This window comes from Mastigoproctus giganteus, chromosome 10, assembly GCF_048544385.1.
Source record: "Mastigoproctus giganteus isolate SK-2022 chromosome 10, ASM4854438v1, whole genome shotgun sequence".
Classification (NCBI taxonomy): Eukaryota; Metazoa; Arthropoda; class Arachnida; order Uropygi; family Thelyphonidae; genus Mastigoproctus; species Mastigoproctus giganteus.
Genome location: NC_143584.1, coordinates 193989277 through 194004320, shown reverse-complemented (window position 1 = coordinate 194004320; position 15044 = coordinate 193989277). Strand labels below are relative to the sequence as shown.

The window sequence follows — 15044 nt, the reverse complement described above, 5'->3', positions numbered from 1 at the left end:
AGGAAGGTTGTTCCAGAAAACAGCAGTTGAATGAATAAACAAGGTAGATGAAAAGTTGGTTCTAAGTTTGAAGTTGGACAGTAAATGGATGTTGGCTGGTTGTTGCACATGTTCAGACTATTCTGAAAGAGAGTTGGAATTATAGAAGCCAATTCAGAAGAACAGTACCCATGAAAGTATCTGTAGAAAAGACATGCAGCAGAAACAGTAGAACTATGTGACAGCGAGTGGAGAGACTGTTAGAGATGAGTCATTAATTAACCTAACTGCCCTTTTCGGAATGGAATCTAGAAGCCCGAGAGAGGTTTTGGGGGCAAAGCCCAGGATGTGGGAACAATATTCCATGGCAGGGCAGATTTGCCATTTGTACAGAGTTAACTGTTTGGACGAAAAGTAATGCCGAGAGCGAAAGAGAGAATCAAGTTTTTTTAGATGTAGAGGAAGCAATATTTGTAATGTGCTTGTGCCAAGGGATTAGAAATTGGAGTGTCACCAAAGATAAGTATAGGAGCAGAAGAATCCTTTTTGCAAGATATAAGACAAGACTGTTTTAGAAGGATTGAAATCAACTAAGTAGTGTTTGCCCCACTGGAGATCGGCATTTAAGGAATTGGTAGCAGATATTTGAGAGGTTGAAGCTGATTGAGCAGGACAAGGTTTCTCAAAATGGAAAGTGGAATACAATGTGCTATCATTGGCAAACTATGGATAGGATTTGAAGTCAATAGAAAAAGGTAATTAATATACAAGAGGAAAAGAGTGGGGGAAAGAACTGAACCTTCGGGGACATCAGCATTAGTGGAGAAGTTAGAAGACAGAGCTATCTACCATCACCCTCAACGAGTGATCAGAGAGAAAACTGGATAACCAATTACAAAAAACAGTTGGGAAACCATAAGATGAAAGCTTGTTTAGAAAATCTTTATGCCAAACACGATCGAAAGCCTTTGAGGTGTCAAGAGCAACTGCTCGTGTTTCACCGAACGTTTCCATTGAATTTGTCCATAAATGAGTAACATAAGCCATAATATCACCAGTGGATCAACACTGACGGAATCCATACTGGTGATCGTTTATCAGACGGAAGGTTTCTAGGTAGTTGGTGGTTAATTGATTTCTTCATTACTTTAGAAAGAGTAAAGTAATTGCAATGGGACAATAATTGGATGGGAGGGATTTGTCACCCTTTTTAGGAACTGGCTGGATATGAGCAAATTTCCAAGCAGAAGTAAAAACATCTTTGGAATAAGAAAGTGAAAAAAAAAAAGGTGGCAAAGAACAGAAGTTCAGGAGCATAAGTTTTGAGAACAAGTGGAGAAATACCATTAAGATCTGGAGCTTTCTTAGCATCAGGATTGATCAAAATCCTTCTGACTTCCTTTTGATGGAAGACCACAGGAAGCATTGAATGGAGCGTGTTGGGAATGGTGGGAGGTGTTCTACCAAGTTCATTAATTCGTGAGTTGGAAGAAAAATGGGATGCTAGCAGGTTAGCTTTATCCTTGGCCGAAGTGACAACAGAACCATTTTGGTTTTGACAGAGGTGGGCAAAAGTTGCGGCCAATAGTTTTGGCAATAGACCAGAATGCTCGGCTACCATTAGGGCAAGAAGCAAGATTTCTACTCTTAGCCTGTTCAAAATCTAGGTTGGACTGATTAATAACCGCTTTATAATTGTTGCGAGCATTGGTGTAGGCAGAAAATGAAACTGAAGAATTAGAAACACACCAGTTATGATATGCAACATTCTTCTCCTGAATGGCCTTAGCACATTTATTGGAAAACCAAGGTTTAGATAAAGGATGAGATTTTAAAGTGGAGTGTGGGATAAAGGATTCCATTCCTACAAGAATAATTTCACTGACATGAACTGAGCAAAAGTTGACATCAGAAGTTTTGAAACAGTAGTGCGACCAAGGAAAAGAAGAAAAGAAATCTCACACGTCATCCCATTTTGCATTCTTGTAATGCCAAACAACACGAGGTTGGGAATAGCCATGAGATAAAGGGTCCATTGGAGAAGAGACAATCACCAAGTTGTGATCTGAGGTGCCTAAAGGACCACTCACTTTGACTGTGTACTTAAAAGGGTTGTTTGTGAGAAAAAGATCAAGCATGTTGGCTGTATAGTTAGGATTGTCCAGTATTCTTGTAGGTAAATGAACAATCTGTGCAAGGTCATTGGTAATTGCAAAAACCTCAGGATCTCGACCAGCTCTGTCGATGTGACTAGATAACAGAAGCCAGCTGGAGTTGTGAACATTAAAATCACCAAGGAAAATTTCCTCACTGTTAGAAAAGTTGGACTGAAGACAGTCGAAGAGCTCCAAGTGATTAGTGCAGTTGGGAGAACGGTAAAGACAGAATTTGTCTTTGAATTCGAATTTGAGAAGATGTGGTAAAGAGATTTTGAGCAAAAGGAAATCTAAGGTCAGCAAGTCTCTTACAGGGGATATTAGGGTAGACATACACTGGTAGTACAACTTTAATATGGAAGGAATGAAGTCAGATGGATTGTAGTTGAGGCACCCACATCCAATAGTTGAGATTTTTCTAATGAAAACCAAGTTGGCTTAACAGATTGTAGACAGAAATGGACATCATTGAAATTTGAACTGAGACCATGTATATTTGGGAAATGCTTAGTCTTTTTGCAGAGTGTCATTCCCGTATTCTGACTAACCATCTTGCACTGATCTAGGTTAGGTAAGCAGTGAGGAGAAGAGTTATGTAATCTGAGGTTCAGATATGGCACACAGCAGGATATACTTAGCTCCTTTAGCATACCATGTCCTCAGCAGTGTTCCTCCCCCTCATATACATACTAATTGGACATGCTCTAGTCTTAACTGGCAGAACAAAGACAGAAATACAGTAGCCCCTCTAGATACCTCCTAGTGGAATCATTAGATTTGGTCCAGCTGCACTCCTTCAGGATGACTTGAAAGATATCAAGGATGGTCAAAGAAGTAGAAGCTATATTAATGCAGCAAAATCCATGCTCTTACTTACCCTTGGAGAATATCAACCCCAAAATATCTTTTCTACTTGGTGAGGTTGAATTAAAAAGCAGTATGGGTCGAGTATTAAAAAACGGCATGGAGCTGTAAGACCCCAAATACTGTGTCCAAGTGTGGAGGGAGTAAAAAAAAAAAAAAAAAAAAAAAATTGAGCTTCTTGAAAACAGACAGGCAAGGTATCTTGAGGGATTCCATGCGAGAAAAGACTATCAGTGGTAGTAAAATGAATTAAGATGACATTTTAGCTGTAAAAATGACTCCACAACTAGAGGCCATAAATTCAAGGTCCTCAACTACCCATAAATTCATGGGTAGTTGAGGATGACTACTTAGAGAAATTCAAAGATAAGGGAGAGTTACCTACATTAGGCAGGAAAAGCATAGAATTTCTTTTTCTTTGTATTATTTAATTTTATAATTTTTATTTTTATAATTTTTTGGCCAGTGCAGTATTTGCAATATGTGGCTGATCCTTATATTAATTGTTGTTATTAACTTGAAAGAAACATTTTAGTACACTGTTCTGGCATAAAGGCAGATACAAGGCAGATACCCGGATAAGAAATTCTTGCATAAGAAGTTTTCCCATGTTTGGTTTCTTAATTCCCAATTTCATCTCTATATATTGTAATGTATTATTTTCCTGCATAAGAAGTTTCCTGAGTAAAAAATCTGTGATAAAGAATACACAATGTATTATTATAATGTTTTCCCAGTTAATACCTTTTTTAAACAGAGAAATCCTTTATTTAAAAAAAAATATTAAACAATATAAACATTTTGGTAATCGAACAACTTAGTGCCAAGTATCATTTTAGTTTGTAGTAAATCATCAAAGTAGGTGAAATGGCATTGTTTTTGTTTCATCTCGTATTGTGAAAGGAATTCCTTAACAACAAGTTACCCTGATATTGCAATACAGTCAGCCCTTGTATAGCACGATGGTTTTGTTCCTAGAAACCCTCGTGTAATGCAAAATCGTGCAATATAAACAACAGGCCCTATGGGAAAGATAGGGTTAGGTGCCGGCCACCCAAGATTGAACACACATTTGTAACCAAAACATTACCAAACACAATAAATATGTAATAGTTGCAATAAAATACGTAAGTATTTTATTGCAACTATTACATAATAAAATATTGCTACTGCTTTTGCTTCTATCGTAAGTAAACTTGTTTTTTGTTTGATTTTCTATCCAAATAGATGACAGCCATTCCATCTCTTCCAAATCTTTGTGTCTTAATCTAATGGATTTTAATTACACTTTGAGTTGTTTCTGCTATGAAAGTTTTTTTATTTTCTCTGCATTCTTTCTAATTCTCGGCATTGCCTCATTTAGGTCTGTAGCACGTGCAATATCACATGGTCTTTCATTTCGCTCAAAGCGTTTCACAATTTCATATTTTTTCTCTATCGACAGAGGCTGACTGGCCATAAGCGTTAACAGTGAAACCCAGGTGGGCCGCAGGCCGGTGTGATTTTGGCCATAAACCATAGTATGAGGCCACTATAAATTTTCCCGGGTAAGAATTTTTGACCCAGTCTACTTCTGTTTATCGATATTGCTTTCCTTTTTCTCTCCGAATCTGCAGTGTCTTCACCAGGACGCTTACTTTTCACACCTTTTAAGTATTTTACTCATTTTTAGGGAATAAAGCACAATTACAAAATGAGGCACGCTTGATACACAAACAAAGCTGCGCGCGTGTAGCAACTGAATAAACAACACCGTAAAGGCAGAGATACACTATTAACACCTCACATTTTACTAAAGCACATTTCTGGGGGTTACTACCATAAAACAATAAAAACAATTTCCAGTTTCGTTTCTGCTAGTGGAATCTGTTATAAACTGGTAGTAAACTCGATCTAATTGCATTTGCGATTATACCGATAGCTGGAATTGTGTTTGTTTTTACGTTATTATGGTGAAATGTTTTCACTGATATAAAAAACATAAATACATTTTCAGAATATTCTCTTCATTCCTATAGTGTTGCGTTCGATTGCGGTGATTCTGCGTTCGACTGCCATTTCTTGTAAACACAAAGGCAAATCGTGCATAATCGAATTTGGTTTGTGTTATATACGATATTGTTCCCCTATTTATAAATCGTGTATGATCGAATTCGTGTAGTGTAAACACGTGTTATACGAGGACTGACTGTACCTTGAATAAGTAGTGCTTTGCCAGCGGAGAAGACTAATGTTACTTATCTTAACCCCAGGGGCTCACAACTGGTGAGTATGGGCTTGGCACACCCAGGGTCCTGAGCTGGATATCATCATTCTTCTTTTTCTTGGTGATTCCCTTCTACTCTCTCTCTCTCTCTCTCTCTCTCTCTCTCTCTCTCTCTCTCTCTCTCTCTCTCTCTCTCTCTCTCTCTCTCTCTCTCTCTCTCTCTGGGTAATTCAGAAAAATTTTTTTTTTTGGCTGGTGCAGCATAAGCCTCAGGCTTCCTTGCACCATATGACTAATAATAATAATATGCTCTGCAGATACCACCACCTAGGTAGGGGTGGTGATATTATGATGGTGGTAAATCACCATATATGATGATAGTAAATCACCAACCGAAGTAGGTAGTATCCGTCAAGAATCCACTGTCAATGTGATATTGAACTACCTTATTCAAGGTAGTTTAATATCAGGGCAACTCGTGAAGGCATTTACAATATAAGGCATAACAGAAATGATGCCATTTCACCTACTTTAGTCGGTGATTTACTACAAACTAAAGTGATGCTTGGCACCAACTTGTTTGATTAGTGAATTTTCCGTAGTCAGAGGCTTTCAACACTAAAACCGTTTTAGTATAACCATTTTAATACAGTGGATTCCAGTTATTTGGGCCACCGGTTAATCAGGGCAGCCGTTTATTTGGGGCAAATCTTAAAAAACAGAAACCAATCAAGAAAATAGCCAGGGTTTACTTCACTTAATTGGGACAGCATGCTGTTTAATTGGGGCAGGAGACCGCAGCACTGGAGATTACCCTACGATTGTCTCCGACAGTACCACGTGGTTCGGTCGAAATTCTGGAAGTCACAACCATAAAACAATTAGCAGTCACCTGTTTATTGGGCTTTTCTGTTAGTGAAATCTATCATAAATGTACAGTAAACTTGATCTTACTGAATTTGCGATAATACTGACAGCTGGAATTCTGTGGGTTATTATGGTGAAATGTGTTTACACTTCCATGAAATCTTCAATCATATAAAAAAATTAATTTTCAGATCTTCTTTTCATTCCTATTTTTAAAGCTTTGTAACTCGTTACTCCATTCTCCCTTGCGCGTATTGTGTTACTTGCAATTTGTGTGTACCGTGTTCTTTGTTATTGATTGCTCATCTTTTTACTGTTTTAAATTTTAACCCCCACCCACAAATGTCAATGAACAGAAATGTCAACTAGTTCGTATGTACATATTACAGTACGTAATAATTATTCTGATTATCACGTATATTCTTCCGATTTTCACATATCATTTAATTTTTTAATTTGTAAGGTAATGAGGGTAAATTTGTGCTTAATATATCTTTGCTTTTATAGCCTGTGGATAATATCCCTCCTATTTTCGCTAATTAGAATCGCTGTTTAATAGAATTAAAATTCAATTCACAAACGTGATCACAATGACTGGCGCTTACTGCACATCATATAGTGAACGGTACTTTACTATGTTGAGTTCGTCGTAACGTGATTTGATTGTACAGTGAACCAATTGTAAAGAGGGGGGTGGGTACATTGTATTTTTAACTATTTACGTGAAACTTCGGATAATTGGGGCAGCCACTTAATCGGGCCAAATTGCACTAGTCCCGATGTGTCCCAAATAACCGGAATGGACTGTATAACGGGCACGACATATTGCATTTGTTTTCATTGATATCCATAATTGGATAGCGTCGACCATGTGAAGCATTTCCCGCTAAGTTCTGGTGGTTGTGAACAGTTCTGAATTGCTTAGTGGATTGTTGTTCTGTCTTATTGTAATTGTGATCTTTTAAGGTATATTGAAACTCAAAAGTTGCTCATTGTTCCTGCTCAGTAATGAGTTTAATGAACAGAATGTTAAGCAGTTAGAAACCCTCAGTTTAAAAATGTTTCCATAGGCAGAGTAAAATATTTATAAATTCTGAAATAGTACTTAAAAATCATCTTTAACTTATGTATGTATATCTTTTTATTTTTATTTGTGCAGTTAATATTTCATACCTCTAGGTGATTTTCCCTTCTAAGAAGTTTTTCCTTGTAAGAAGTTTTGAACCTCCAGTCCCTTGGAAAACTTCTTATCCTGATTCTGCTGTATCTGTTTACTGTAAGATTACACACACACAGACCTGTATTAAATCTTATTTTATCTTGAAATTAATTTAGACTTATACTTTTCCTTCAGCATAAGTTATCCCTATCAGCCTGTGCTTTAAATTGTCTGTTTTTGTTTTAGGCGGGTCTACATTGCATATCTAGACAGTGTTCATTTTTTTCGACCAAAGCAATATAGAACAGCTGTGTATCATGAAATTCTTTTGGGCTACCTAGACTATGCAAAACAGCTTGGGTAAGTTGAATTAATAAAGTTTTTGTTTACAAATATAAAAAGTTTTTGTTTACAAATATAAAAAGTTATTGTTTTCAGATATTGCAGTTAACTATATTTGAAAAGTGCATAATCATTTTTAAAGCTACCATAAATAGCCCAGTACACATCATTGCATTTTAAAGTTTTAATGGTACATATTAGACATTCTATTGGATGGCAAGAGAAATAAAACGTTGCTTTTTGATCTAATTTACATAGTTTCCAGCTCTCTGGATTTATGACAGAGAATCCATCTTTTTTACTCAGTTTGATCCTTCATCTCACTGTCATAATATATTTTATGACAAAATTTCTCCATATTTTTGAAAAAACTCAGTTTTTCTTAAATTTTTTTTTTTTTTTTTTTTTAATTTTGCAAATTTCTGCTTTTTTTCATTAATGAATTGGCTGTCAAGTGCGCTGTTGCTAGTCTCCATTATAAAATATAAATGTGGGAAAATAGCATTGTTTTCTGTTATGTGTAGTCATTTCATAGTGCTTGTGTGGTGCAAAGCTGATTAACAATGTCTTGCATTACATAAGATGCCAAAAAAAAATCTGACTTGATTTCAAAATATATAGGATTTTCCATGTATTTTATAATCCAAAAAAAGGTAACGTGCTGTATTGTAGATGTAATTTTAATTTCAAGCAGGAAATGCAATGTAATCAGACATCTGTAAACAAATGTGTGTGAGGACAGCATTGCAGGGCTGCTACAAGTTGGGTAGGTGTTGCCTATGAGTGGCAGTTCAGGAGGGTGCCAAAATTTGTTTTGAAATTGCTTTCCAATTCGTTAACATTTATCAGTATTCAACTAGTGGCACTTAGGGTTGCAGTGCTACTGACAGCATGCATACATGGAAAGAAATGAAATATAGATGTAGCATTTGATAATGATGTTGTGTGTGCTTAATGTTTTTTCATCTTTTCTCTCCTTGACCTGTACATTATGATGGGACCTCAGTAATGCTGATGATCATTCAGAATAGCAATACTGGGATTGAATGCTCACAGCTTACATTCCAGGCTAACATCTTAGAAATCTGGCATGTTTGCCATGTACTACAACATATGGAACCTTGGAAAGAGGGTTTGGTGAGTTGAGGGGCCAGCTTCAATACACCACTTTGGCCCTTGCTTCAACATGCTAGGAGGTCTTGGATGGGTGTGCCCACATTTAATCAACTAATGGGTTTGTCAGCCATATTGATGCCACACTTCTATCCTCATGGTTCAAGGGATGGGATTCAGACTGGTATAGAAGCAGTTATGGTGTCTGGGTAGCCTTGGTATCCCACTACTGAGCAGCCCATGAATAGTAGGCATCCCTTTCAGCTGAATGGTTAGTGAGGTGCTTGAGCACTGAAACAAAACAAGATGCAACTCATGAATCCTGATAATATAAATCCTTATGGGACCCCAGCAGGGTCCCTACCACAGAATTTGACCAACAAAACAGATAAATGTATCTTCAACAAAAAAAAAAAAAAAAAACCTAGAAAACCGAAGATACACAAGGTCCTTTATCTTGATACCTGATAGTACATTCCACTTAGTGAAAGTCCATAGGAAAAGTGACACCTTCGTACAGAAGGATTTAAAAGGGCTGAGAGGCTTCCCAACATCAAGCGACTTTATTCTGGCAACATTCTTGTTGAGACCAGAAATGAAGGGCATTAAGAACAGCTCCTTTGAGCAACATCTGTTGGGGAAATACCAATCGTAGACGATACAAGAACTCATCCTGAAGGTGTACAAGATGGCAAACATTATCACAGAATGTGATCTTCCCAAACTGTCTGAGGAGAAATATGTGCTGAATTAAATTTTGGAGTTATAGCTGCAAAATGAATATTCATACATAGGAATGGAAATTTAGTCCCCATTAGAAACCTCTTCCTTTGCTTCAGTTCACTCATGTCTCCTAACCCACTGAAAGCTTAGATATCTTAACTTTTTTTATGAAACCCCCAAACATGAAAGGTATCAAAACCTCTAGTATTTAGTACTGTGCATGGGCTGAAGGATATGGGAAGGGAGGGGATGCCAGAAAATATTTGCTCTGGTGACTAAACATCAGTTTGGCTAAACATAGAGATTGCTTCTACAGGGATGGGATACACTTAAATAGAAAGGGTGCAAGAATATTTGCTGATGCTATCGAGGCAGTGTTAGGTGGGTCGGAAAACTGCTAGCTTGGGGGGAGACAAAGACCAATAGATTGACAGTAGCCACAGGCAGAGGTGAAAGAGATTCTTGCACTGCTTCTATTAGAATGAGCAGAAGCCTGAAAAACAAGATGCATGGTATTTCAGAGACTGCTGGGAGCCATTGCGGTACAAGTAAACACATGGGTTGTGTTAGGGTAGCTAAGAATAGAAACAGGTGCAGGTATACTTGCGTGTACACCAATGCTAGGAGTTTAGTAAATAAATTTGATGAATTTGAGGTATTGCTCAAAACATCAAAGGCAGATATTGTTGGGATATCAGAGACGTGGTGTCACACAGATATAAGGGATGCAGAACTGCAATTTGGGGAGTACAATGTCTACAGAAAGGATAGACAGGATAGGAAGGGGGGAGGGGTTATGCTATTAGTTAAGAAACACATAAAAACCAAGGAAGTGAAGCCAGTCGACATCGCTGGACAGTGCAGTGTGGAGTCAGTTTGGTGTGACATGACATTGGGAGATCAAAATTGAGAGTAGGAGTGTGCTATAGGCCTAATGACTCTGATGAGTATAATAAGGAACTGTACAGGGAAATAGAGTGGGCCAGTAAATCAGAGTGTTTTATAATGGGAGATTTTAATTTCCCAGATATTGACTGGAATTTGGGGGCTGGTTACTCACACACTAGCAGGGCTTTTGTGGATTTATTGGATGATTGTTTTCTACATCAGCATGTTCGGGAGGCAACTAGAGGCAGTAATACTCTTGATTTGATTATCAGCAGTGATTCTTCATGCATTAAGAATCTGCAGATAAATGAACCACTAGGTGGCAGTGATCACAGTGTGCTGAAGTGGGATTTACTCAAAGAGGTAACTACCATTAGGGGTAAAGGAAAGGGTTATTGCTTCCGTAAAGGCGACTACGATGGACTGAGACAGTATTTAAATTCTATACAGTGGGACCAACTGATGATGTTACCAACAGCAAATTCAAAATGGGAAGCATTCAAAGAACTTATCTTGGAAGCTACTAGGCTTTACATACCAACTAAGAAATATTGTTCAAGGTTTAGGCCAAAATGGATGTCAGATGAATTAATGAGGCTCGTGGCAGAGAAGAAAAATGTATGGGGGATTCAATGAAAAACAGCAAAGAGTTCTTTACTTATGTAAACTCTAGAAGGAAAGGGATGAATCAGGTTGGACCACTTAACAGTGATGGGTTGACTATTGATGATCATGCTCAGATAGCTGAAAAGGCTTCCATCTTTTGTCGTGGAAGTTAATAGCCTAAATAAATTTAAGGCTGAGCTGGACAGGCATTTGGAATGAATGGAGGGATGAAATGGGAGGGGGTTTTTTTTTTTTTTTTTTTTTGACTGATGCTGCATAAGCTTGCTTTCTTGCATCGTATGGCTCTACTAATGCTAGCACTAAGTTAATAGATTAAATAAATTTAAGGAGGAACTGGACAAACATTTAGAGGGAATGGTTGTGTGAAAAATTTTTTTTTTGGCTGATGCTGCATAAGCTCCATACACTTGCTTCCTTGCATCACATGCCACTACTACTACTATTAAACCCGATATACCTTCATCAATATCATTGATAAATATACAAAACAACCCTGGGGAACTCCACCAATAACATTTGTCCACAAAGAGCAGTGTCCATAGATTGCCACACTGTGTTGTCTCAAACTCAACCATCCCTTTATCCATTGTAGTAGCTCACCCTTGATGTCATACCTCTCAAATTTGTACAGCAGTCTTCCATGTGCAACAGTATCAAAAGCTTTCCTGAAATCCAAGTATATGATATCAAAACTATTTTTGGCATTCAGTTCCTTTGTGGCCACATCATAGTAACCAATCAAATTGGTCAGACAAGACCTCCCTTTGACAAGCCTGTGCTGTGTCTTAACTATTACTGCAGTCTTGTCTACATGATCCTGCAATGCTTCTTTAACCAGTGATTTCATTATTTTCCCCGGAACACAAGTTAAACTAACAGGTCTGTAGTTACTTGAGCTGGACAGGCATTTGGAATGAATGGAGGGATGAAATGGGAGGGGGTTTTTTTTTTTTTTTTTTTTTGACTGATGCTGCATAAGCTTGAACCTCCTTTGTGAATTGGTGATAAATTTGCACACCTCCAGTCCATGGGGATCTCCCCTGAGTCCAAGGAAGCTCTCATAATTTTGGCTAAGGGTTTGCTTACTTCCTTTGCTGCCTCCTTTAATATAACTGGATAGATCCCGTCCGCCCCAGGTGCCTTCCTTATGTTTAACTTCAACAGTTTCTCCTCCACTTTGCTCTCAGTTATTACAAAATCACTCGCTCCCTGTTAGCGTTTGATAAACTTCTGGCACTCACCTCATTGAATAACTCCTCATGTGTGAATGTAGATGCAAAATACTCATTCTGTTTATCAGCTACCCGAGCATGATCATCAATAGTCACTCCATCTATGTTAAGTGGTCCAATCTGATTAATCCCTTTCCTTCTGGAGTTTACATAAGTAAAGAACTCCTTGCTGTTTTTCTTTGCATCCTTTGCCAAAGATTTCTCATAATCTGCCTTCGCCTGTCTAACCTCCTTTGTGACTTGATTACAGACTAGTTTATACCTGCCATAGGCTTCTGTGTCACTTGATACTTTATATGCATCCCATACATTTTTCTTCTCTGCCACTAGCCTCATTAATTCATCGGACATCCATTTAGGCCTAAACCTTAAACAGTATTTCTTAGGTGGAATGAAAAGCCTAGTAGCCTCCAAAATTAAATCCCTGAAGGCTTCCCATTTAGAAATCACTGTTGGTAACGTCATCAGTTGATCCCACTATACAGAATTAAAATACTGTCTGAGACCTCAGTAGTCACCTTTACGAAAGCAAAAGCCCTTCCCTTTAGCCTTGATGGTAGTTACCTCTCTGAGTAAATCCCACTTCAGCACACTGTGATTACTGCCACCTAGTGTGTTCTTTATCTGCAGGTTCTTAATGCATGAAGAATCACTACCGATAATCAGATCAAAAGTATTACTCCTTCTGGTTGCCTCTCAAACATGTTGCTATAGAAAACAGTCATCCAATAAATCCAAGTTTTGCTAGTGTGCGAGAGACCAAAGCTAAGTTCCAGTCAACATATGGAAAGTTAAAATCTCCCATTATAAGACATTCTGATTTACTGGCCGAGTCTATTTCTCTGCACAATTTCTCATTATACTAATCAGATTCATTAAGCCTATAACACACACCTACTCTCATTTTTCCTTTCCCAGTGCTTATTTCACACCAAACAGACTCAACACTGCATTGTCCACCACCATCAATTGGATGCACTTCCTTAGATTTTGTATTTCTTAACTAACAGCATAACCCCTCCTCCCTTCCTGTCCTGTCTTTCCTTCCTATGCACATTATACTTCCCAAATTCCAACTCTGCACTGCCTATATCTATGTGACACCATGTCTCTGATATCCCAACAATATCTGCCTTTGATGTCTTGACTAGCACTTCAAGCTCATCAATTTTATTAACTATACTCCTAGCAGTGGTGTACATGCAAGTATACATGCACCTGTTCCTACTCCTAGCCACTCTAACACAGCCCATGTGTTTACTTGTTCCATTATGACTCCAAGCAGTCTTGGAAATCTCCATTACCTTGCTTTCCAGTCTGCTGCCCATTCTAATAGAAGCAGTGCATGAATCACTTTTGCCTGTGGCTGTGGCCACTGTTATCCTTTTAGTCTATGCATCCCCCCCCACGCTAGCTGTTTTCCAACCCACCTAACTCTGCCTCGATAGCATCAGCAAATATTCTTTTACGCTTTCTGTTTAAGTATATCCCATCCCTGTAGAAGCAGTCTCTCCTGTCAACAAGCGCAGACCAGGCTGAAAAAAATTCTACCCATTGAGCCTTGCACAATCTCTCCAGGGTCGAATTGATTGACAAGGCTCTCATCACATACTCCCTCCTATCGTGTCTGGGCAGAATTAGACACTTTCACGTTCAACCCTAACTAGTGACTTTTTTTCAACATTGACCTGTACTTGTTGAGTAAATCTGCAGATCTCTTAACTCTTAATGTCATTTGTTCCAACGTGTACAACATTATCACCTTTTGTACCCTGAAAAGATGACATCTGCTCTACAACGTCATCAACTTTTGCCCCTGGCAGACGTACCATGGTCCTGTTCCACCTATCCTTCTGACATAATATATTCCCTGTCTCCCTGACAATAGTCACCAACAATAACTAGTTCTTTGGACCAGTGCATTTTGCTCTGTAGATTGCCTCTGTGTTGCCTGATGCACAGGAGTGAGCTCTGTCATTGAGCTGGACAGCTGAGAGCCTGATGGGGCCCCTCGTATTAATTTCTTTGAGGGCATTTACTGTACATCTCAAGCTGTCATAGACGTCCATCAGAACACTAAGTTGATGCCTAATTTTTTACACCCCAGACACCTAACACACTCAAAGGCATCCTCCTTGGCTAGATCATGTCCTGTTTTAGAAAGGTTTGCAAACATTTCACATTTCACACATTTTTTGAGCCTTTGATGCGTTGAGAATCGCCCTCTTCGTTTCTTCCCCGAGTCACAGCACTCTCACTAGTCTGTGATCCTTGTTTCGCAGCTCTAGTATGGGTCATGATTTCAGTTCAAATACAATTTAATTAAAAATGAAATTTAATAAGATTAATAATATTTTTGGTTAATTGATAATACTATAATAAGCTAAGAGATTCCTAATACAGTGCTTCGTATTATGCTATCTAGTTTTATTTTATACCTTCACTATCAGTTTGAGATATATATATGTTAAGCTATTTCTTATTGACTACAATATGGCCACTAGTTCAACAATATTGGCGCCAACACCGGAAGTCATAACTTACAAAAATCGCTGGTTAAATTCAAAATAAGAAGCTAACGAATGCTACTAAACCTATTTAATATCTCTGTGAAACACAATGTACTATGTTACATAACGAAGAATACATTAAAAATTAAAAAATACTTATTCCTTTACAGTAGCCAAAAATCCACAGTCCATACTGTTCTGTGATCCCAGCGCCCACAACGACAGATGGAAGTTTGTTCCAACAATTAACCACCTGCTGGCTAAATGCAAATTTCCGCAAATCCATTTTACCTCTGTCTTTCCTTAATTTGAATTTATGCCCCCTTAAGTTCATAATCTGAACAAGTGGAAGAATTGCATCAGAATTCAGTGTGCTCA

General features: G+C 38.1%; 1 protein-coding gene across 1 annotated transcript in view; it reads left to right on the top strand.

Annotated features, from left to right (window-relative positions):
- Positions 1–15044, top strand: part of LOC150079691 (histone lysine acetyltransferase CREBBP-like) — a 487331-nt gene that overhangs the window by 377846 nt on the left and 94441 nt on the right. The window contains exon 22 of the mRNA XM_090384101.1: positions 7478–7591. Coding sequence (XP_090240227.1) covers positions 7478–7591 — 114 coding nt within the window. The remainder of the gene's footprint in view (positions 1–7477; positions 7592–15044) is intronic.